This window comes from Ambystoma mexicanum, chromosome 2p, assembly GCF_040938575.1.
Source record: "Ambystoma mexicanum isolate Mex_15411 chromosome 2p, UKY_AmexF1_1, whole genome shotgun sequence".
Lineage (NCBI taxonomy): Eukaryota > Metazoa > Chordata > Amphibia > Caudata > Ambystomatidae > Ambystoma > Ambystoma mexicanum.
Genome location: NC_090923.1, coordinates 330,984,710 through 331,009,245, shown reverse-complemented (window position 1 = coordinate 331,009,245; position 24,536 = coordinate 330,984,710). Strand labels below are relative to the sequence as shown.

At 42.4% G+C, this 24,536-nt stretch overlaps 1 protein-coding gene across 14 annotated transcripts in view; it reads left to right on the top strand.

Moving 5' to 3' along the window:
• ERC2 (ELKS/RAB6-interacting/CAST family member 2) overlaps nt 1–24,536 on the top strand; it is a 4,434,974-nt gene that overhangs the window by 1,691,137 nt on the left and 2,719,301 nt on the right. For all 14 annotated transcript variants that reach the window (XM_069643656.1, XM_069643655.1, XM_069643659.1 and 11 more), the window contains one exon: nt 19,850–20,017. In XM_069643656.1, the coding sequence (XP_069499757.1) occupies nt 19,850–20,017 (168 nt within the window). The remainder of the gene's footprint in view (nt 1–19,849; nt 20,018–24,536) is intronic.

Here is a 24,536-nt window from a genome sequence, read left to right as displayed (position 1 = left end):
AACGGAGTTCGTATGGTGACGAGAGATCGCACTAGACAGCTGAACGGATAGGAGAAGATTCCTCGCAGACGTCGAGGTAAGAAGAGTAAATATAAACTGGCACAGAAGTCGAGCGTGTACAAGAGGGCTGAAAGAAATGTAACTGAAAGTTCAGGAGGGAGTCGAGACAGAGAGAGAAAGAGAGAAAGGAAGTGCAAGTGGACAGTGAAAACAAGGAAAGGTGTTTTGCTTAATATAATAAAGAGAGCATTAGACAAGGAAGAACTTTAACTAAAGAACAATGTAGACCTTGACAAAACTAGAAGAGAGAGAGAGAGAATAATACATAAATTGAGGAAATAAGCAATATCAAAAGAGACTTATTTGATTTATAAACAAAGAACCAGTAGTGCCTACAAGCGGAGATGGAAAGCATATAAAATAAAGAGAAGTCGTCATGAGAGGAAAGGACAAGAGAAGGTGAAAGAGAAATAAGGAGAGTTGTGATAACAGAGACTCATAGAAAGACTTTGAGAACTTTATGAGACTTACCTGAACCAATCCGATATTCTGCATGAAACTAATGCTCAAGACAAGGGCACCAGGAGAGTTAAAGATGTATCCTTTTACCCACAAATAGAGAAAGTTATAGTTAATAAAAAGATATTACAGAATCAAAATAACATACTTACAGCCTCAGTGTAATTATTTACCACTCCGGGTATACCGGCTCACACCGATATAGAAGGGAATATACAGTAGTTGGCCCGGCAAGGCTGTCTATTGGCAACAAAATATGGCAAATTCTCGATGAAGCCAGTTATCACATTTTACCGACAAAAGGTGATCTCCATTGTCACCTATGGAAGTGAAGCCATGCTGAAAGCGGATAGCATACATTGGCTAAAATTAGAAGCCATATTTTGGAGGAAAATATTGCGATTGCCAAAGAATTTCCCGATGCCACGGATAAGGCACAAAATCGCTACCCAATCTCTGGTCTCCATAGGGCGTTGGAAACAATTTGATCTGCTGCGAAAAATGCTGACCAATGAAGAAACATCATCTATCCAGTTATTACGGAATACGAAGGATAGTTTGAATAATACGCTACTGAAGCGATGGACAGAACAACTAAAGCACACTTAACAAAGGAAGACATATCCCTAGATATGCTATTATATCGGCCACAGCAGGCTAAAATCAAGTTGCAAAGGAATGATTGGTTGAAAACAAGCGAAGAAAAATTAAAGTATAGCATGAACATTGAGTGTGGCAGTGATTTAAGATCCATAAATTAACCTCCAGCCTACCTTTGTCTTTTTCCAGATCCAAAAGGTCGAGACTGCTTTGTAAATATCAGATGGAATTTAATCCCGACCTGAGAAAGCCTATCTAAAACCAAGCAGCTCGTAACTGCAGAAAACGATTGCCGGTTTTGTTTGATACCAGAGGAACCAGAAACATTGTATCATCTAATCATGTCATGTAGGGCATTGGCTCAGAAGCAAGCCCGATTTGGATCTCTGTTTGGAATTGGAAAGTTCCAGCTAGAGCCTGCTGAAAGATAGGGCAAACTGATAAGTGGCCAGGATAAAAAATCGATGTTTACCCTCACGCAATTCATCACAAATATCTTGGACCTGGATAAAATATAGTGTAAGGAAAGCAAACATGCTTTGTTGCCATGAATTTGTAATACGAAGCCAGATATGGATTATTTTTTTGTTATGTATGTAACGAAAAGAAGCAAGTGATTATGTTACATTTTATAAAGAATGTATAGTATCGGAAATGTAAAGTGAAAAGAAATTAAAAGTTTATTGTATAAACTATATCATTTTAATAAAAAATAAAAATAAAAAAATACTTATACAGTCCTGTTTATGGACAGTTTATTCATTAGGATATTATATTGGTAGTCAACTTATCACAGAAAGATGAAGGGCTAAATCGCCCCACTGTCACTCAACCTGCAGTTGTACAGACACCTCTGCAGTGGATGCTTTACATCGCTGAACTATATCCCTTACTTTACAAAAAGTACTCAAAATCACCACTCAAATCCTTAGTTGAAACTCCCCCCATATGGTGATAGTTCTTCACTTTCTGTTGACAAAGCACTGTCATCATATGTTTTGCTCACACTTAGTCAATGTTTCCCATATGTAAGGATGGTTGGGTCCTGAAAATTAAATTCTATTTCTGTCAAACTTTAACAGAAGTTATATTTGTACTCCTGCGATTGGATAGCTGCGTTTCTGAGTTCCAGTGAAGTGGTTCCCGCGATTGGCTGCAGCAGTAAATAGCCCTTTCTCTGATAGGAGGAGTGACCAGCCGGGAGTGATGCTGGTGATGGACAGGCTGAGCTTTTTACAGAAGGTGAGGGTCCGACAGAGTTTTGTTACTATCTGTACCTGCATCGACCGTGGGTTTTGTGTTCTGCCACAATGTAGTTATTAGTGTAGTTCAAAGGGAGGTGCTTGGCTTGAGTGGAAAACACACCCTCGATTAAAGAGCGGTACCTTGGACTCAGAAACCTTAGGTTTTTACTATCTGAGTCACTGGATGACCAGTTCACTCTGTGTCAACAGCACAGCATTTTTCCAGTACGGGGCTCACGCTTAACTAACGTGTACATTCTGGGGATTGCAACCTTGGTTACTTTCAATCAAACAAAGAATTTGAACAAAACACCTGGTGACTTCAGTGAGTTGAATTCGTTGGAGCAAGATCTCACCACTGGAATTAGAGGCCGTAACCGTATCTGCAGATATTCTGCTGTGACCATTGGACAAATTGCTTAACCGATTTTACATCTTTTCAGGAGGCAGTAATCCGGCCTAAAAATGTTTATACTGCCTCAGCAAAAATTCCATCTGTTGTTCCAGTACATGCTGTAGTGTACCCAGTGGCGTTACCAGGGTTCACCTTTTGGGGGGCAGAGAGGGGGTCACAGAAAAAGGTAGGGGGCAGCCTATAAAAGGGAAATATGTGACGTCATAAGCATTACTGCAGAGAGGCTTCTGTGCACACAAACTACCCCACCCCACTGCACCTCAACTCCCGTGGGTTGGTTTGGCTTCACTTGCTATTCCCAACAATCCCTTAGCCCAATTCCAGGGAATTCTTTATGCCACGCCAGCAGCCTCGCTAACGCACCACATACTTATTCAGGCTACCCAAAACTCACCTGTTCGTGATTAAACAGACACAGGAACAGTTCATCCCAACAACCTACACCACTGTACTTGCCGCTATACTCCAGGTACACTCCAGTGAAGGCTGAATGGCTCACATACCGGTGCTATCCTGCATTGCTGTACATGCTTTTATCTCCACCTAATTTTGCTAGGTGGCTGTTGCATGCAGTCACTAACCTCCCTTTTGCTGGTGCCATCATGTTGGCACCTTTATCCAGCCGATATTTTATTCCAATTTGGATTCTGAGATTTGTAGTTTAAACTTTCACTTAGTAACCTGAGCACCTAAAAGTCCCATTATCCAAACTGAAATTGGCTAAAAAGCATTTTACATCGACCGTGTCACACACACTATGGTGCCACTGCGTGAGGAAGATCTGCAGTGAATATATTGGGGAGAAAACTGCAGAGAGGTACCTACGTGCTATAGACCTTTCAGCAGACTGTTTAGGGGAGGGGTACATAGACCTGCACTACATTTTTGGAATAATAGATTAGATCAACCAGTGCCTGGTGACGATGGGAAGGGAAGGGTCTATTTTAATAAGAAGAATGTGCTCCCTGTGTCTTTTTCGGAATGTTCATTAGTCATTTGCGTAAATAATTATATGGGGACGGACATTTCTCCAGGTTGGTCCACAATCAAACGTGCTTTTGCTTTATTGGGTTTTGTGATAAGTAACATTTAAAACACCCCCATTTACAATGCATGTGGGAGGGGTTAAACTGGCACATTGCTTCAGGCAGCACTGGTCCTGACAGCGGTTCGCGGACCTAAGGGTCTGCAACATTTTGCTCTCCAGATATGTAGGACTTTAATTCCCATGAGTACTAGCCAGCATTGTCAATGGTGAGGGATCATGGAAGTTGTAGTGCAACACATCTGGAGAGCAAATGTTTGCAGACCCCTGCTTGCTATTTAGTTGGACATTGCAAGCTTCCACTACCAAAAGCCTTCATATAACTATTGATGCCAGTCAAACAGCATGCCCCGTTTATAATGTATCTATCACTATTTCTACATGTCCGAATTCAGCTCCTACAGTCTTATATCATCACCCTTGCTATGTTGTGTTATGCTACGTTAATAACACTTGTAAAGTGCACCATTTGTAAGCAGTGTGGCTTAATGGTGTTGGCAGCTCAGACACAAAACAGAATAAGAGCAAGGCAATGAGGGGTGGGGGGAAGGGAGTCAATTCGTGAAGGTTTTCATAAAAGCTAGATGTCAGCTGATGGCCCTAAGATGTTGGGAGGTGAAGGTCCACTACAGCGGGGCCTGATGGGAGTAGGACCAACCTTTTGCTCATCATCGATAACACCATCTCTTAATCATTTCCTCCCTTGCTCTATTCTCCTTCCTACTCATTCTCTTCCACACCTGCATCCTTTTTTTGTATCCTCATTGTAAACTTTGCACTTTCCTCCTTGCACCCTGTGCCTATAAGTGCAAAATGCAAAGAAAAACAGTAAACGCCAAAACTATTGGCATTGCCAATGCTGGTTTAATTTAGGATTGCAGTTTGTGCTGGGCAAAAACACCTCCTGCTTCGTGCAATGGCATCGGGAGAGGGGCTTCTGAACTCTTGCAGATACCCTGTGTGAATTGTGTTCAACATTCTGCTCATAAGTGAAGGGGATGAGCTAGTACATCATATCACTTGCGCCCAAAAACATTTTGGAATCAGGCCCACAGTGCTAGGCTGTTTTTAAATTGTCTGACAAACATTTTATGTCTGTAAGATAGCTCAGCAATTTAAGTGTTTGCTTCCTAGGTCTGTTTGCAAACTGCAATCACATGTTTAAATCTCATATGGCTAATTCATCCTTCCAAGGTGAAAAATTGAGAACCATTACATTTGATAATGCTAACACCTGTTATGAATCTGCTTAGAAGTGGGAAAGAGTCTGGTATTAGGAGCTATGGAAGAACATGACACTGTTATTTGTTGTTTTTGAGGTTGAAAATGTATACACATGTGTTGCCTGACAGTATGGTGCAGAACATGCTCTTAAAAGATGACTATAGTTTTATAAAATCACATGATCAAGACCAAGGTGATCTGTAAGTTGATAATGGTCGACCAGCTTGTAATGCATGTGAGGAATAACCACCTGGCAAGGGTGGATTTTTAAATGTTTTATTCATTAATAAAATATTGCAGGTTATTCAATCTCAGAGAGGGCATTTGCTGGCCATATCCCCCTTTCATAAATAAGCTCAATGCCAAACATATAAAGTCATATTACCTGCTGCATCAGTTTCCTGTTCTGGAGCACCTGCTCAGCAGTGGCACAGAGCAGGTTCAGATGTCCCACATGCACCTTTGACAGATGCAGTGACAGCCAAGTCACTTTCGGTACAGAGGCTGCATTTTAAGCCTGCACCTCGGTTCCAAAACCACATAGTCATGAGGAATTAGTATTCGGGTGGCAGTTTACCATTTAAACATAAAGCCATACCTGAGTTTACGGTATAGTGGATAGTCTTTCACATTTCCTCATCTGTCTGCTCCCCTATCCCATTACTTGTTCCCCCCCCCCCCAGCACTATCTGAAGTGTCGTCAGGCTTAGTACGATAGTCACTTGTTTTGTTCCTCCCCTCCCTTGCTGCACCCCTCTCCCTCACATTTTGTTTTTCTCCGGCTCTACCAGAAGTGTCGTCAGGCCTAGTACGATAGTTGCCTGTGTGTTTCCATTTCCTTCCCTCTCTCTCCTTGCACTATCTGAAATGTCATCAGGCCGAGTACGATAGTTAATTTCACATCCTTACTATTCATGGCCTGTAAGAATGTCATTGTATTTTCCCTTGTTCCCTCCCTTGCCTTGAAGCGCCTTGAAACACATTGTGTATAGACGCTATATAAATAAACAATCATATCATATCATAACTATAAGATGCCATATCTGATTTATATCATACATGTGTCAGCACTGTAAGCACAGCTCAGCTGTGGAAGGTTCATGTGCATTCTGGGCAGACAGCATGTCCCTACAAGCCACACAGGACAAAAGACTGAATGGATATCCCTATACTTTTATCACTTTTGAGGTCGGGTAACACCTCTCTTCAGCCCAGGAAGCCCTCAGGAGGGACACGCTTAGTAAACAATACTCAAAGGGCACACCCAACCGAAAAGGACTACCCTCACACCAGCGTGTTGTATACTGAAGACCCTTTTCTTCTATGGGTCTGAAAAGGGGGCAGGGTTAGTGTGGACAGTGGATCTCAGAAAAAGTGGGGTAGGATTACACCATCTTTTTTCTCTCTGCATTTCTCTTTCTTTCCTGTACCCTGCACTTCCTTTAGCACAAAGTGTTATGTCAGAAGACAAAGAAAACTTGTTTCAAGGACAGCGGCTGGACCCCATAAAGAAGGGTTGCCTTTGTTCAATCACCTGTGGACTTTTGCCTACAAAAGAGGGGGTCCGCACTCCTTCTTTGATTCAATTCTGACCATCCAGGCTGAAGGAGGTTTTCAAATGGACCTCTTTGGGGGAAGGAGCCCTTTCAAAGCCTTCTACCAGTGAGATTAAAATTGATTGTCTAAGGCAGAGGCAAGTGTTGTCCCCTAACCGTCCCCAGGGTACATGGGGGGGTCCTGCTGCTGGAGCAAGACTTGCCACTCTGCCATCTATACCAATACTCAGGATCTCACTGGAGGTGAAGGACTCCTGCATGTTTTTGCAAGCCTCCCCATGTTTGGGAGAACTAGGACAAAGATCTATCATGTCCATGAGTCCCTGGAATGGGACTCACAGCAACCTCAGAGCCAGAACTGCCAGGATCCCTGTGCTTTCACAGTGTAACTGCGTTGAGCCTCTTTGACAGAGTCGAACCAATAACACCCTCCAGAGCTGCCTTTGACACTTGCTTTATTTGCAAGCTGATGTGCCACATAGTAGAATCATGTTGTTGCTGCACAACACCAGCCGATCACACCATTGCCCTTGCTCAAACTAGAAGCGTGTCCCTCGAACCGATAGCCTCTTCGCTGCCAATCCAAATTTACAGTCGAATGGACACTGATGGTCTCATCGGACCACGACCCATGAATGCTTCATCGAACCATCCAATTTGAACTGCGCATAAAGTTACCAGCATCTTTGCCATCGAACTGACTGTTGAACTAAACCTGGTGGACAGCACTTTTTCAAACAACTCTTTGAACGTCAGTGAACTTAAGCTTGACCCTGACTCGACACTTGCCCAGTGTCTGGAACAAGGCGAGCGTTGCACTCAAGACTTGTTCAGAAACTCTCACGCACAGCATCAAGAAGACAAGAAAGGGGGACATTTATTATTGATTTCTAACTGCCCCTTCCTTGAGCCCTAGAGGTGGTTAGGTCACATGTAATCCCCTTTTCACAGAAGAACACATTCTTTTTAGAACATTGTATCTTTGCATATTCTGTGTTCTTTCCACATGAGTTGGTTTTTGTAGTGTATTCCATTTAGTTATTTTTGCATATTATGTGCTTGATAGAAATACATATATATTTTGATAGAACATTGATTGAATATTCTTTTTATTTTGGACTGTTGTACTTTGGGGTTTGGGTTGCTACTGGATCACATTCACACCCCTCTGCAGAGTAAAGCCTGCCCTTAGCCCACGTTACCACAAAAGGCGAAAGAGGTATATCTCTTAATTTTGCCTGTTTCCATATCCTGCAGTTTTTTCAACAGGAATTACTTCAAAGAAATTTACTTCGAAGTAATTCCTTTGAAAAAACTCATCATATTATACAGGGGATGTGGGGGTAATGGGTTAAAAGGAGTGGGGAGGGACTTGGGGTATGGGTACTAGTATAGAGAAAAGAGTATTGGAAGGAAACCCCCCAAATTACTTTGAAGTAATGGTTGTCTGTAAAATGATGTGGATCCTTCTGTTTCACCTTCATCATTGGGATCACCTTTGTTTATCGAAATGTGAGGGGTCAGTAGGCTGTTTAGGCACACAAATTTTGTCACAATGTGCACGCATATTGGAATACTGTGGAGGGTTCTGCGCATACTATTTCAGAACAACACTCCAAAAATGGATTGCTAGATTGCTGTTTGATACATTTCTGGGCTGCTTTTTAACTCTTGTCATAAAATGTATCGGATTCTGGATCTATTAAAAGTATGCTTTCAGTTTAATCTAGTTTTAGTAGTTTTGTGTGCCTGCTGTTAATCTAGTTATATGTGTTTTTATACTTGTTATACAATTAATGTGCAAACGAGGAAAATGACCTCATTAAAAACACGCCATATGGTTAGTATTGGTGTATAACAATTTGCGGTGTTTATTTCCAAATTTGATTGTTTAAAAATACAATGGACCATGATCTAGATATGATATGATATGATATCGAATTTATAACGCGCCTATACACAGGTGTTTCAAGGTGCGAATAAGATCATGTCAAACATCAAGGTCAAACATCATGTGACACCACTAACTGTGATGTCATTAGAGTCAAAGGGCCTCATTACAAGTATGGAGGTAGCCATGCCACTTTTAGCGGCATGGCTACCCCCATACCGGGTACCGGGTCCGGGTTGAATGGGAAAATACTGGGCCATTCCGACCTTGGAGGGCCTGGTATTTCCCCATTCAAGGAACCCAGACCCGGTACATCCCCATTCCGATTTGAGCCCCCATAGGGCTCAATGGGAATGGGGCGGAAGCTAACAACGGGCCTGTTAATGACAGGCCTGTTGTTAGCATCCTGGTCTGCTCGCCGGACCAGAGAAGGATGCCTGGTTTTACCAGGCGTCCTTAGCGGGACCCGCGAGGAGACCTCGTAATGAGGCAGTAGGGGGTTAACGGCGCCGGCAGCTCTACCGGCGCCGTTAACCCCCTACCTCCTACGTTGTAATGAGGCCCAAAGTGTCATCAAACAAATTTTGACCTTAAAGACCAGTCATTGTATTTATTTCTAAAACAATATTTACTGAAAATAGCAGGCAGCAGCACATTATTAAACATGTGTTAATAACAGACACATATACCAGGGGTCATGTTAAGGAACATTTGCATTGATGTCATTGCAATTGTGTGCCAGAGAAAAGCCCTAGCACTAGGGCAAAGATCTCCTGGGTGCAAAAATGCATTGAAAAGAAGATCTTAGCGCTAATTGCACTTGAAAAGTCTCTGTACAGTGGAGTAACTTTGCTGAAAATGTTGGGGGTGACATGACATCTAAATGAAATGGGGCCCTGCCAAATGAATGGTACAAAATAGTATGCCACAAAGCTGGGGGGACAAACACCCGTGCCCCCCCCTAAAATTACACCTATGTCTCTGAAATACAGCACATGGGCTCCAAAACTAGTAAAAGCTGATAGCATCCTTAGTTTAAATAGAACAGTTTTTAAATCTATGAGGTTGCCAAGCAGTCTACAGAGCTATGAGTAACAAATACTATCTCTGTTAGGCCCATAATGGCACCCAGATATCGGCACACTTTAATGGTGTTCATGTATTCCCACACATTCACTTCACACCGGCGGTAGGGCGCTCAGCCAATATGGTGGCTCGAACAGTCGCCGAGAATACACAATCCCTGCCACTGTCGCAGCTACCCAAGGCCCTTCCATGGGTGGGTGGCTTTTTTGTTTGTTTTCTGTATAATGTGGGGAGGCAGCATGGAGTCTCTCCCTGTTGCCTTCCCACCCCAAACATTCCTCGATCCCCTTTCCCATCCCCACTTACCTGTGGGATTGAAGCTCTGTGGTCTGGTCCCAGCGCTCCTCCCATCTCCCAGCCGCTGCCGTAGAGATGGAAAAGGGACTTAGTCCTTTTTCCATATGGCAGCGGACATCTTTTTTTTCTTTTCCTCAGCAGATTGGCTGCACAAGAAGCACGACTTTCCCAAGCAAAAATAATGAAAGCCATTGGCACCCTGGATAAACCCCAGGGTGCAAATGGATTTCATACTGCTCAGGAGCGTGGATATGGCTGAGGCCCACACTTTGTTCTGGCCTGCCTTAGCTCGGCCTGCGGGCCATTAATGACCATGTCCGCCCTCCTGAGTGGGCATGAATGCCATATACATGCAGAAATACGGTATTGCAATCACCAGAGATGTTGGAGTGGAAAACATTTTTGAATTTGAGTTATGACATTTAAAAAAAAAAAAAAGCTTTCTGAGTGTGTAGCCATAACACAATGTATTCTAGCTGACATAGTGAAAAACGCTGTTTTTCATGTGGTGATTTTATCAGCAATGATGATGGTACCGTCCAAAGGAGACTCTGGCCTTCTCTGTTGGAAGAGGTTCTGGCAGGGACGTCATTTCACCAAAATGCCAGGGGTAGTGAAGTGACATCACATGACCCTTGACCACTGATGGCATCACAGGAAGTGATTGTATTTGACCACACCACGAAGTGTCATCACAGGAAGCGATGGAACACAACCTTTCACCCCTTAAAAAAACAGGAAGTGGCATCACATAGAATTGCTCCTAAGTACACTTCGATAAATATGGTTACAATATCACTGTAATGTGATATTCATTTCATACAAGAATGACTCACCATATTTATCATTAAAGTCAGTTTGTAAAAGCCAATATTACCAAATTACTGTGAATACAAGAAAACTTCCAAGGCCAAATAATAATGATGTGTTATTATATAGCACTTCCGCTTGGGCGCTTTATATAGAACAAATATACATACAATATCACCCAACCTGTGTTGGTACTCATTTAACAACCTAAGAAGGATGAAAGGCTGAGTTGGCCTTGCCGGATCTCAAACCTGCAACCTGCAGATCACACACACACATCGCAGCAGTGAACTCTCAACTCACTGAGCTATCTTTCTGGCTATAGCTATCTTACCGGCTATAGAAAAAATGAGCAATTACATGTCGGAATGTTCTCAAAGTCAGAAACCAAATTACACTCTGTAGCGGATACAATTAAACTGGTGACTGAGATTTAACAGCAGGCCAGTGCATCTGCAGGTCTGGTGCAAAGTTGGCCGCATGTCAAGCCTGCGTGGATCTACTTTTCAGGCTTCAGAGGTTGGCAAAAAACAGGCCATTAGGAGGGTTCATAACACTGTATTAAAGAATGTATATTAGCAAGGCGAATGCAGTGCACTCACACAGCATCCCGTACTCGGGGCACTCTTTACCTGATACATGCAAACTAACATCCTGAACATAATGCCAGGGAGATAGGAAAGATAGATATATTATAACAAAGCATTAATTGTAGCACAATGAAATCAAGGGCCACTTTATGTGCTATGGTCAAACATTTCTGCACTGTACACAAGCTTTTAGGCACAAGGATTTTGTCAAGTGGCCAAGGACACCAAAATGGAATGTCTTGTGATGATTGTAACAAAGACAACGGCAGAAAAAAACATGCTATAACTGCAACTTGCGAAAAGAAAAATACATATTCCAAAAGGGATGCTTATTCTACTTTAAATGCTTTTTGGAGGATTTTGCCTGCATTGTAAATTTGAGGTGTTTAAGAACAGACTAAATAAGTGACTCATCCCTGTAGTGTGCCTGATATACACCTTTAATGAGTCTAGCAATTATTAGAATTCCAAAAAGACAAATTATTTGTTATTCGTATTCTTTCTGATTTAGGGTCACTGCTCAAAGTGTTACTCTTGTGGAACCCACTGTTTTTTTTTAGTCCTGAACAAGAAAGCCAGCCACTCCAGGACCAAAGAGCCACATGGCGCTGGCCACAGCCAAGAAGCTTCATTTGAAAAAATAAATAGCCTGGGGTAGCCAGGGAGACCACAGGGGTAGCCAGGGAGACCTTAAGGGCTGCAGTTGCGACCCCCTGGTGACACCCAAATGACGTCCCTGGTCTCTGGTGAAAACAATGGGATTAGCAAAATTATTTTTCTGTTGGCTTTTCCGTTGGCTGTCGATTGTCTACCAAATTGTATCTCAAAAGAGGGTCAGCTGGGGGACTGGTACACTAAGGTAAGATTTATATGCAGACGTTAAGCCCACATGTCATCGTGAATTATGGCAAGTAACAGAAAATGATAAGCAACATATGTGTAACTAATACCACTTGTTAGGATTATGCATGTGATTGGCTGCAAGTGCACTTTCTCAAATTGTGACCCTATGGATCGTATTGTGGATAAAAGGGCATATAAAAATAGTACATAGGGTGCGCTGTTTTTAGAAGCTGGTTTTAGGAAATAATCAGGTCACCTTCTTCTCAAAGGTGACCTGCATATATGCAGGATGCTGTGTACAGTGCACATGATTTGCTGGCCAGCCCCTTGCATACTTCAGATGTGGGAGCAGTCTCCTGACTCTGATGTACACGAGGCTTACACTTACGCATGTGGTGCTGGGAGAACATTTCATAAGCATGTCATTTTTAAATATAGAAAAAAGGAAAATCATTGCTCTATCTGTTTGGGAGACAAATATGGAAATTAGACTGGAGCTGTTCAAACCTCTGCTCTCACCCTTAAAATAAATAGATCAAAGAGTCTGAAATAACCCTCTCATGCACATATTTGTTTTAAACCTACTGCAAAGCACATGCAATTATTTATCCAATGTGATGCTCAGCAACATCCCCTGGTTTGCGCATTTGTCTAATGGGGTAAACAGGGCAAATTGAGATGTCGTTTCTGAATGATGCACAGCTGTTTTCTAGGCAAGTGCCAGGATGTGCTACAGAATACCATCATTTGCGGCAATAACACTTGAGAATTGGGCCCTGTATATTCATAAAGTATTCAAAGAGCCTGATTCGCCAACCTTTTTTGTGTACTCATTTTCTGTGCTGTGGTTCGTGTGTGTTGGCCTGGAAAAAGGACCTTGAATGTGTGGTTTGTCCGTATGAAGAAAATATGATGGATAGAAACTGCCTGTCATGTTCTGGTTAACAAATTAATCACACATAGGCCTTATAAAAAAAAATCAGTATAAATACTCAGATATTCAGTACACATAAACATTCTATAGAAGATATATATTCATTTTCTATACATAATTTAAATTAAAAATACTCCTAACGTTTGAAAGTATTTATTTTGTCCCTATATTCAACAAAACAATGTGTTACTAGTTGGCTATACTAACCTTTACTTAGAAGGGGTGATTATCTTTCAGATGAAGACTACTCTGTAACTGATCGATTATTCAATTAACATTGCTTTAAAGAAAAATGATCACCCACCACCGAGATAATTACATTCTGTATGCTTGCCAGCTATTGACTTGGTAGCCAGAGAGATAACTCAGGTAGATAACTCGCCGATCTAGCTTCAGAGATGTATGTGCAACACACAGTAACAGGCTTAAATTCTGGCTGCACCTGCTCATCCTTTCATCATTTCAAGGTGAACAAATACAGTACCGTTTGTTTTGTCAACAGTAAAACTTGTTATTACAACACTTAGAAGATTCAACATGTAAAAACATGAAATGAATGTAGGGACTGCTGTCTGTAATTTTCAAACAATTAAAAACACGAGTCACAAAAACAGGACATGCCTTGTCATGTCATCTCCAGAAGTCGACCGTATAAAGCCATGTTTTGGATGCCATCTATTCAAGCTATATGGTGAAGAGTGATGAAACAGGAGCCCATGATAGGGCAACATAAATAGACAGAAGTACACTGGAGTCCAGAGCTCCTTCTCAAGCTCCCCTGAAGCAGATTCACAATATTCCTGCCTGGTGGGACCACCTTCATCTGCCAGATCTGCCCCTAATTGCCGGCCCTGATTCTACATTGTGTATCGTGCACACTCAGTACCCCGGGCCAGTTATCACTTTTTAAACAGTTAAGGCAATACATGTTAGTTTCAAGAAGGACAACAGGTACCTATTAAAGAAGGATGATCCCTAGTAATGGGCAGCATCTGCCTGCTCAGACATTTGAACCCACATGGACCATGATGTTTTTCCGAAAGTGCCTATGTTTCCAGCTGAGGAGTCCCACTGAGCCCCTTGCTCTGCCACACACACACACATGCATCTATGACCCTCTGGCAGTGCTACGTTTCGCATCAGTGAGAATTGACTGCTGAAGAGTCTCTTTGGGGTGGAAAGAAATCTATCTACCTCCCTGGATTGTTGTTTTGTGGCAGGTGGAGTCTCCTTGCTGGCTACAGATCCACTAGTTGTGGTGTTTTTTTGCCGTAAAAGATCACAACAGCGGCGTGACCTATGGCCGTCAATACCTCCATTCATTAAGCAGGGAATTCACAATAATCTCAGGAATGATGCTAGAGGTACTGTTTAGGTCAGGGTTAGAGTTGCTGTCATTGTCAGAGCAAGAAGGAAACATTAAAATGTAACTCTTTTTTGCATTAAGGTTTCCTTTCCTTTTTCTTATAGTATTTTCTTCATTTTTAAATACGAACTATGCATAATATATATTGCTTCTCTCTCTCTCTCTCTCTCTCTCTCTCTCTCTCTCACACACACACACACACACACCTTCCTCTATTCACAGAGACTGGTTCCAGCTTGGGAAACTGGATCTTTCACAGTGTATACTTTTGTATAAAAATAAACGTTTGAGTGTACTGAATATTAAATGTCCATAGGGCCTCATTATAAATGTGCCTGTCCGGGTAGGACATGCAGGATGATGAGGAGGGGGTGGGGGAGGTGTAGAGGGAGAATCCAAGGAGCAGTTGATTTTTTGCCGAAGGGTTAAGATCTTGGAGGAGAAGAAGTTAGCGAAGTCGGAGGGAGAAAGTGTAGAGGAGGAGGAGAGATCAGGAGTGGGAGGGGAGAGGAGTCGACAGAGAGTTTGGAAGATACAGCGAAGGTGGGAGGGAGGCTTGAGAGTGGAGAAGGTTTGAGTAGTAGGAGCGTTTAGCCGAGGCAAGACAAGAGTCAAAGAGAGTGTGGTAAGAGAAGTAGGAGGTTTGGTTGGAAAGTGAGGGGGTTTTGAGCCACAGTCTCTCTAGACGTCGGAGAAGGCACCTCATAGAGAGGAGTTGAGGAGTGTAATTCTCTTAGGATTGGTGACAAGTGATGAAATGGCTTAAATCCAGTCATGAGGCATGCCACGATGGATTGAACAATTCTAAGAGGGAGAGGGGGCATGTGTGTGGCCAGGACTCCTTTAAGGTGGGCATTCCTTCCATAGAGTTGTGAGATTACCAGGCCCTGCACAATGGTTCGGAAATCCTAAAGGTGTGAGAAAGGGTTTTATCTTCCAAAGGAGAGCTTGTAGACACCATGCATTTTGGGCTTTTGTTTGTTGGTTTCTTCTTGAAAGGAGAGATTTCTGTCAATAGTGAACTAAAGTTCATTTTGACTTATGACTATCATTGGCTTATTGGTGAAGTGAGATATTAGGGTCATTGAGAAGTGACCCGAGAGGGTCCATTCAGAGATTGAAGGTCATTGTGGTAAGCATTGAATTCTGTGGGACTACACAGGTGACTGGGCAATGACCACATCTGAAGTTACCCATCTGGACTGCTTGGTATCAGTCTAATAGGTAGGAAGTGAACCCATTGACCACTACACCTAAGGCTAGCGTTCGGCGAGTAGTTAGCAATGCCTCTTGGGTCTAGAGTGTGTTTGAGGAATGGGTGGATTAATCATATTAATTATATTTTTAAGGTGCTTGAGAAGATGCCCTGATCGAGTGAGGCATTAACTGCTTTTAGGAGGGAGATCTGTTATTATTATCATCATTATTATTGTTATTATTATTGTATATTATTATTCTTATCATTGTATTTATTGAGTGAAGACCAAGCTTTGAGAAGTAACGGAGCACTTGCAAGTCATAGGAGTAAGTACAAAGTCAGGGAAGCAGAGATACATGGGCAACTGAACTGAAGGATGGAAGAGGGGTAGGGTGGGCAATTTAGGATCTACAAGCAACCAGGGGAGGAAACCCGGGAGGAGGAGGTCGCCTAGTCTAAGGTTAGGTGGGGAGTGTGTTTGTGGATCTTGGTGTTCAGGAGGAGCCATTCCTTGAAGAGGAGGGTCTTGAACCTTTCTTGATATTTAGAAAGGAGAGGGCAAGTCTTGTGTTGACAAGGAGGAGTTTCCAGTGTCTGGGGGTGTAGTCCAAGAAGGAATGTCCTTTGGTAATTTCCCTCTTGCACAAGCAGAGCACGATTTGAAGGTAAAAGTTATTTCAGTCGTAGTCAGTGCAGTTCAATGAGGGTTGTGGTGATGTGATTGAATTTGTGATGTCCTTTGATGAGATATGCTGCAGCATGTAAGACATTTCTCGGGGATGGCAGGGTGGTTGCCAGGAGACCTTCCAGAAGGGCATCATCATCATCCAGATGAAAGAGGAGCTTGGACAGCAGATGTGAAATTGTTTGCTGGGATGAAGGGCTTGATTTTCAGCAGGAGGGACGGTTGGTACTAAACAATTAGTTTTTTCTTTGCAATGTGATCCTTGAAGGGTGTTGGCTCAGGTGGTCAGCTGGGGTGAAAAGGGCTTCAGGTTCATAATGGAGAGCCCAGTCAGAGTTTTCGGTGTTGCTGGTAAACAGTAGAAATGTGGTTTTAGAGGGTTTGAGCTTCAAGTAATCACTGGGCATCCAGAACTGTATCATTGTAATGCTGACCTGGAGACTGTGGGTGTCTTCAATGGAGAATATCTTTGGGTAGCGCTGCGTGTCATCTGTGTATTGGTGGAGCCAGGAGGTTTCTGAGCAATTCCATGTAAAGGTTGAAAATCAAGGGGGAGTGGATGGATCTTTGTGGGACTCCACAAGTGATGGATAGAGTTGCTGAACTGGAGGACGTTCTTTGGACAAATTGGTGGCAATTAGCAAGGTAGGATTTGAACCAGCTGAGGATGGTCCTGGTGATTCTCAAATGTTTCATGATGGCAGAGGGATGTACGTCATTGGATGAGGTCATTTTTTTAATTTAAAAGTATTAGCAAGGTCCTTGTGAATGCTGTCCAGGGTTGTGCTGCACAAGAAGGTGGGATCATGAGATGGGGGGGGGGCATCAATTGTGATGCATTAATATGTTGTTTTACTTTATATGTCTTGGTAATGAAGAAGCTTTAAATCGCATTACATTTTTTATTGGGTCTGAAAATAGGTTGGAACAGTAATTGACTGCCACAATGAGGGCTTTACTTCTGTTAGAAACTGTCATGACAGTCGTGCAGTAATATAGTGCTTTAGCTTTAGCTTCAGTGATGAGTACTGTAATATGCTTTTAAGGAGAGGATGTCAGCATGCTTGTATATTTGCACCAATATTCCAGTTTAGGGGTTTGGCGTTCCCACTAGCTTCAGGGGTGAATATGATTTTCATGTATTGCAAGGTCTTCTGATATTCACCAACCAATAAGAAATTGTGAAATAGTCAATATTTCATCCAATTGTGGTTTAATCATTGTGGCACAGATATCCTGAGAAACAACCAATAGGTGGTGCTTTGTAGATTTCAACACATTCACGACCTGCTAGTTCATAGAAAGGGTGGCGACAAGAGATACTGCTAAAATCTTTATGCCTAAATGATGGCTAAAGAGTTTCTTGGATGTGGATCAAATCATAGATGTGTTCTAATGTAGACTAGTAATAGTAGTTAGTAGCCAATAGCAATATATCAGCTTTTTTTTTAAATGCAGGCTGAGAAAGCACTCTCACATCCAGCAGTCAATCATATCAAGCAAACCTTTTTTCATGGCCAGAGTTTAATTTCTTTTTTCTTTCTTTTTCTTTCTTTTTCTTTCTTTCTTTCTATCTTTCTTTCTTTCTTTCTTTCTTTCTTTCTTTCTTTCTTTCTTTCTTTCTTTCTTTCTTTCTTTCTTTCTTTCTTTCGTGACGGGGAGCATTGAGCTTCTTACAATGGGGCGAGTGTTCACATTCTGAACATTAAAGAAGGCACCAACGTCTCTGCAGAAATCAGGAAACACATTTACTACAGATGGGGAAGTAGGCTCATTGCCAGCAGAGTAGGTTAGGCACAATGGACATGGCTGATGGTCTGTACGGGTCTGCGAGCACAATGAGGGGCATTGATGAGAGGAATACTGGTTAGGCACACCAAGAAGGATAGTGAGTGCCATTGAGTGATAGAGACTGAGGGGCACAGACAGAGAGTGAGGGGCACAGAGAGTGAGATTGACAGAGAGAGACAGTGGGGCAGAGGCAGGGGGCGAGGGGCACAAGAGAATGGAAAGGGTGTAAACCAGATTGGGAGAAGTGTACTTATTTGGGTCTCTGCAGCTCCCCTGCCCCCACCCACATATCCAGCACTGCAGCCAAGAAAGAGTCCCCAGCCCTGGTTCTGTGTTCACTTATAAGGCCCTGCAGAGCCCGCCCACAGGGACAAGGAGAAAGGGGGTGGGATTATGACAGGGTGCAGAGTGACACATTCAGACACCGGCTCCCCTCCACAGCTGTCACTTCCCTGAGAGTAGAAGAGTTTCTCAGGTTGTCAAAATATTTCACAGGGTCCACGTGGCAGGAAAAAGGGTGGAGATTCACAGGAGGCGGGATAGGCTGACACATGTAGGCACATACCCCCTTCTCCACAGTTGTCCAGGAAGGGATTGGTGGGAACAAAGAGGAAGGGGCGGGAATCAGAGTATAGCATAGATAGGCCCCCTTAGGGAGCAGGACAATCCATGTGACAGAAAGGGGAGAGGGAGGTCCCAGGATGGGGGCAACTGGGTACACATGCAGGGACTGGGGAGGGGATGAGTTCTTCGGGAAGAGGTGATTCACTGGTCGTAAAACTGGCAGCTGTTACCTTTTCCTGGGGTGAGAAGCATTGAATATATTGAAATGCAGCAATTGAAATGTATTTGTGGAAATGAAAAGTCTGCAATGCATTAAAATGCAACAAGTAACATATTAAACAGCAATGGCATACACCCGCTTGACTGCTATTTCCACATTTGCACACATGGGTCTATTTCTATTAGCATCCGGGCATTTTATACCAGGATGCTAACATTTATTTTCAAGTTGAGAAACGCTGTGTTTGCCTGCGTTCCCGGAGGAAAGCACCTCAGCATGGAAAGAGAGGGAAAATAAAGTTTGTTTATTTTTAGGACCATTGGTGACAGGGAAAAACGCAATACGGGTCTTGTATTCGTTGCAAAGGGGAAATCAGCTTTCCAACGTTAGCCAACATTACACACATCGATGACCAACACTTTACTGTTATTCCTCTTTAGCTGTGCTTTTTCCGATGCAGCCTGTAAAGTATCACAATATATTTGTGTTTTGCATGCCCATTAAGAGCTATCAAAGGAACTATATGGCATATCACAGTACACACATCACACTCCTTACATATTTGTAGTTAACATGCAGATTTTCAAAAGGCTGCGGTTGTCAAAATGTGTACAGAGGCAATGTGGGCAGAAACACCACACATAGGACTACATAAGTCTCAGGACATTCACACATGCACCCAAAAGCAACACACACATAACTCTCACCTCCAATAGTTATGTCATGAAAGGTATCCAGTTTTAACGTAACTTTTTCTTTTGTGCTCTGTCCTTTTTGGCTGTACTGTCTATGTCCTGATTGTAAATTAAGTTTATTATACTTGAGGGCATTATATATTTGTATGTCTTGCATTTAATAAAATGTAATAAAGTATCCATTCCTTTATTTTTTGAAGAAATAAACACAACGAAAAACTTCGCATGATGATGGAATGATGTAGTAATATGCTTGCCATGTTTGTCATTTGTTAGGTCGATGCACTGAGGTTGCGACTAGAAGAAAAGGAATCGTTTCTCAGTAAGAAAACGAAACAGCTTCAAGATCTCACAGAAGAAAAGGGCACCCTTGCTGGAGAAATTCGGGACATGAAAGACATGCTGGAAGTGAAAGAGAGGAAAATCATAGTGCTCCAGAAAAAGGTATGACAAGACTTCAGCAGAAAATATCGTGTGCTGAACTTTTCATACATGTATGAAAAGGAACATGTTTAAGCATAATGAATATCAAAACAATTTCAAATGAAAATGTACTCCAGTTTGTATACTGATCCCTCAGTAATGGTCATTAGTGATTTTGGAGGGAGGTGACATAGTGAATAATCCTGTTATAAAACTTTGGGGGGATGGCCATGATATCTGGTCTTTATTCGGGAATAGGCCTGGGGATCACATTTCGGGATAACTCGTACCACCGGAATTTCGGATGATTCGGTGTCTCACAAACATTTTTAGGTTAAGCAATTTGGGTACTGCAAGGAGTGTAGTCTGATGCCAACTACTGCCTGCCCTCGTAACCACGTGTGGCCCCTTGGCATTATCAAATGCCCTACTTCACTACTGGGTCCCAGCATTCTCTAAAGGGCAGTGAGAATATTAAACATTTTGTGCCCAATTCATAGAGTAGTGCGCAGAGATAATGCAACACGTGCGCCAAGAATGACTCGATGCAAGCCTGCACACAGAAGTGTTTCTGTGCACTCCGCCTATTCATGTAATTGTTTGCGCAAAGTAACCGTATACGCAAGTCGCGGGCTGAACATCCCTGACACTCCCCTACGCAAAGCAAAACAGCCAGAAACACCTACCTTTGCATGCTCCGCCAGTTGGGAATGCATGCACCCTTTAAACAGTGCATGGGGTCCCCAGCAAGGCGGCCTGTCTCTCTGGGACCCTGCGGGGGTCCCCCGTTACTGTTACCAGCACCCAAACAACATGCATACAATTTAATTTAACATGGGTAAAACTCAGAATATCTGTGTGCGAACCCCCGTAAACTGTTCTGCAGCCTGCTACACTGTGTACACTGTAAGTGATTTCAATCCGGCACACACCCAAGTTAATGCCTAGCGTGTAATGCACAAGTGAAATCCTTATTTATTTTTGTCTAAAAGTTCTTTATTCTGAACGATGTACCACTCATATTACGCCCCTCTCCTGGAACACTCCCCACCCCCGGTCACACTGAACCAGGAATCAGGCTGGTTTGCAAAGCTAAAATATCTATTTATGTATTTACAATTTAATCACACTATGTTTTAATGGGTACACAATAATCACCAATGGAGTGATGTAACACCGAATAATCTATTTAATACACAAGGAGTAATAGTGAGCAAACAATTCAGCACAGAAAGAATACTTTTGTTGTGGGATGTATTTACCCAGGTATCCGAGCCCTAGCTCAAAACTGTGCAGTACTGACATGGAAAACATCATGATGGCCAGAGCTTCCCAGAAAATGCACAGGGAAGTGCATGAAGAATAGGCGGCCACCCATTTTTGCCGATGTTATGGGCACAGAAGGACACTGCCTAAAACCACCATTGGACTACCCACACAGTAGTCTGAAACCATTGGGAGTGGCAATGCTGATTGCCAAAAGCAAACCCATAACTGTTGGGAATTAATTTTCTTAAATGCCAAAAAGGGGTGCAGTACCAGTACTCACCACTATCCAAAAGCCGGCGTTTTAAAACAACACCAGATTTTACTTTTTGTAGAAAACTGAATCAATGAACCCAAAACATGCCAAAGAAAGACATTTTAAGAGGTGGATCCAATGTAAAGTTATATTCTGAAGTGACTTGAAGGTTTATAACAAGACTGGCTGAGCTGTGGATTTCAGCAGTTTAAGTAAATTTGGACTGAAAGACACTACAAATCTAAATGTTTAAAAGAAATGAGTGACCTATTTCTGAGTGTCACATAGGTTGCAATTGTTTAAATGTCATAGTTTTAAACTTCAGCATTCTAGCTGCATATGTAAAAAAATGTCTTGACTTAAACTGGGTAACAAAAAGTGACATTTTATCTGAAACCTGGCTTAAGGAACTGAATTCTGCCTGGCAACTACCCCATCAGGAGTGAAACTTGAGTCACAGCTGTGTTCCCAGGCCTATCTGCCTTTTGCTGGCCACACTAAGGATATGCCATCTCTCTGATAATTGAATTAAGGGGAGCCCCCACAGAATACAGGAGCTCTGAACAAAGCCCTGTCCTGACCCAGGCAGATGGTTTATTGCAGATGTCGTAAATGTAGCTTCCTCCTGGAAGGACAAAGGAGGGGAACTGCCTGTGAGAGCAAGCTGGCTTGGCAGAACTGGAAAAACCAGAAATTCAACCTTGTGCTGGAGGAAAACCACACCCCTTTGGGGCCAGAACATAACTCTAAAAAGATGAATAACTCATAGAGCGGACTTGTGAAAATTTTATAAATGATACCATAATTCTTGTGATTTTTCTGCCCACATTTTAAGAGGTTTTTAGAACCGGTGGTATGTTCAGGGGGGTTTTAGCGGAAAGAGGATATTACTCAAAATGTGTGCATGTGAAAAATCTGACACTTCATCAACTAATGTCCATACTCCTTGCGCACATGTGTGTAAATTTGGGTTAATGTCCGAAATTGCAAACCAGTTAAAAAGTGCAAAATATTGCCATTTCTGAATGCAAGCCCCCAGGAAGAGCAGTGTTTGAACAGGGTATACCTCCTGTAATGCATGATGGGTGCATATGATTTTAAAACAACATGTACCTCTGCAAATATGTATTTGGTTCAAATCTAGATTTGTGTGTAAGTTGACAGGAGGAGTGGACTTTCTGCAGGCTGTAAAATGACATCACTCTGACACAACTTAGCTCCCCCAATCAGGGGAGAAATGAAAGCTTGGCCAATGATAAGTGGAGAGGGGCTGGCTAGTGATGCTGCTCACACACACCCATTTTCAAAACACATAAAATCAGAGAGACAGGACAGATAGGGACCTTCAAATCCATTTGCAGCTGGAAACTCTGCCGGGAAAATCCATACTTTACCTCCATCAACCTTCAGAGACCCAGACCAGACCAGCAGAGTAGAGCTGACCTGTTAGCAGAACCAGAGAGAGCTGACCCAGATCACTGTGAAGTGCAGAGACCAGAGTCCAGTCCTAAACCTGACCAGATCCGTGGCAAGGCATATTTCTAAATATATTGTGAGTACATAACAAAACTGTGCAGAACCAATCTCTTAGTTAAAATAATATAATTCAATCTATTTTAATCTAAGTAGAACTGTCTCCTAACTGTCACCTGTCATTTTCTAGTTGCAAGCTGCACTTGTCTTTTTGAACTTTAAAATTTCAAATCTGAAAAACGGCCTTTATTTAATCGCTCATATCTCCGCAACAGTTTGTGCTAGAGACTTGCAGTAACTTTCGTCTGGAAGCTGAGATCCTACGCTTTCATAGGACCCCACAACGATATTGATAGCCCTTGTAGTTCTTCTCTAATAGCGCCATTCGCAAATTTTGCCGCGATTTGAAAATTTCTCCACTTGCAAAAGATAGCTGCTTTTGCTTTCCTTTGAAAAATCGTTTGCCTCATAAAAACTATCCCTGCATCATTGCTAAAGTGAGCCTGGACTAATATTAACTTGATTTCACTCACCCTGAACCTCCTAGAGGGAATTAAAAGCATTTTAGCATATTTTTTTTCTACATTGCCAGCACATTTAAAAGCATTTGGGCCTGTGTTTTCAACGTCTGTAGTCTAAGTTGCTGGGGTGAACTGAATCACATTTGATTGCATTTCTGAGAACTGTGTGCCTTCCTTCCATTTCCTTGCATTGCATCAAGGGGGGGAGGGGACTGCCAGAGAAAAGTGATTACATTGTTTTGTTGAAATCATATCAAGTTATTTTCTGTACTGCATTTCATTCCACATTGCATCCATTTGAAACCATAAAAGTATTGTTGCTATCTTATCCATTTCATGTCAACTCCTTAGTGATTATCAAGAAGTGTGCTAGTGCCAGATTCTCCGTTGTTAATCTTTATCATATAAGATTAAGTGTGATATTCAATTATTAATTTATTATAAAGTGTGATATATATATCTATTGTTTAAAATATCAATTAAACCTTTTAACTTGCAAAACAGAACTACTTCTTGGCTCAGTGGGGTCAGGGGGATTCCAACAGAGGGGTGTTATATAGGGGTAGTCATCCAGAACGCATGAACTGGACATAAAGATATATCAATAAGGGTTTTCATTCAGTATTATAGACTAGGCGTTGACGTAGCTGTAGTGTTAAATCGAATCCTCTTACAAATTGGGGGCTCGTCCTTGTGCAGATTAATACAGTGTGCCAGCTGACCAGATACACATATCCGGTCGGATCACCACGCTGTGTTACGCTGTAAAGCACTCCTCAAAGGAACGCTCTTAGGAAAAGGTCTGTTTTGCAAAAATAAAATACAAACTTCTGTAAGTCAGGACAGAGACCAATCTCTAGAATGACGAACTTAGTAGACATGAAAATAGCCAGAGAGCACCTCTTACATAAACTATTTGTGAGAGGTGAATGGACTGAACAGGGCCAGGATGCCTGGTTGCAGGCCATCATGCGACAGGTCACTGAAACAGGGTCAGACCTATGGAGAGATCAGGGTCCATTAC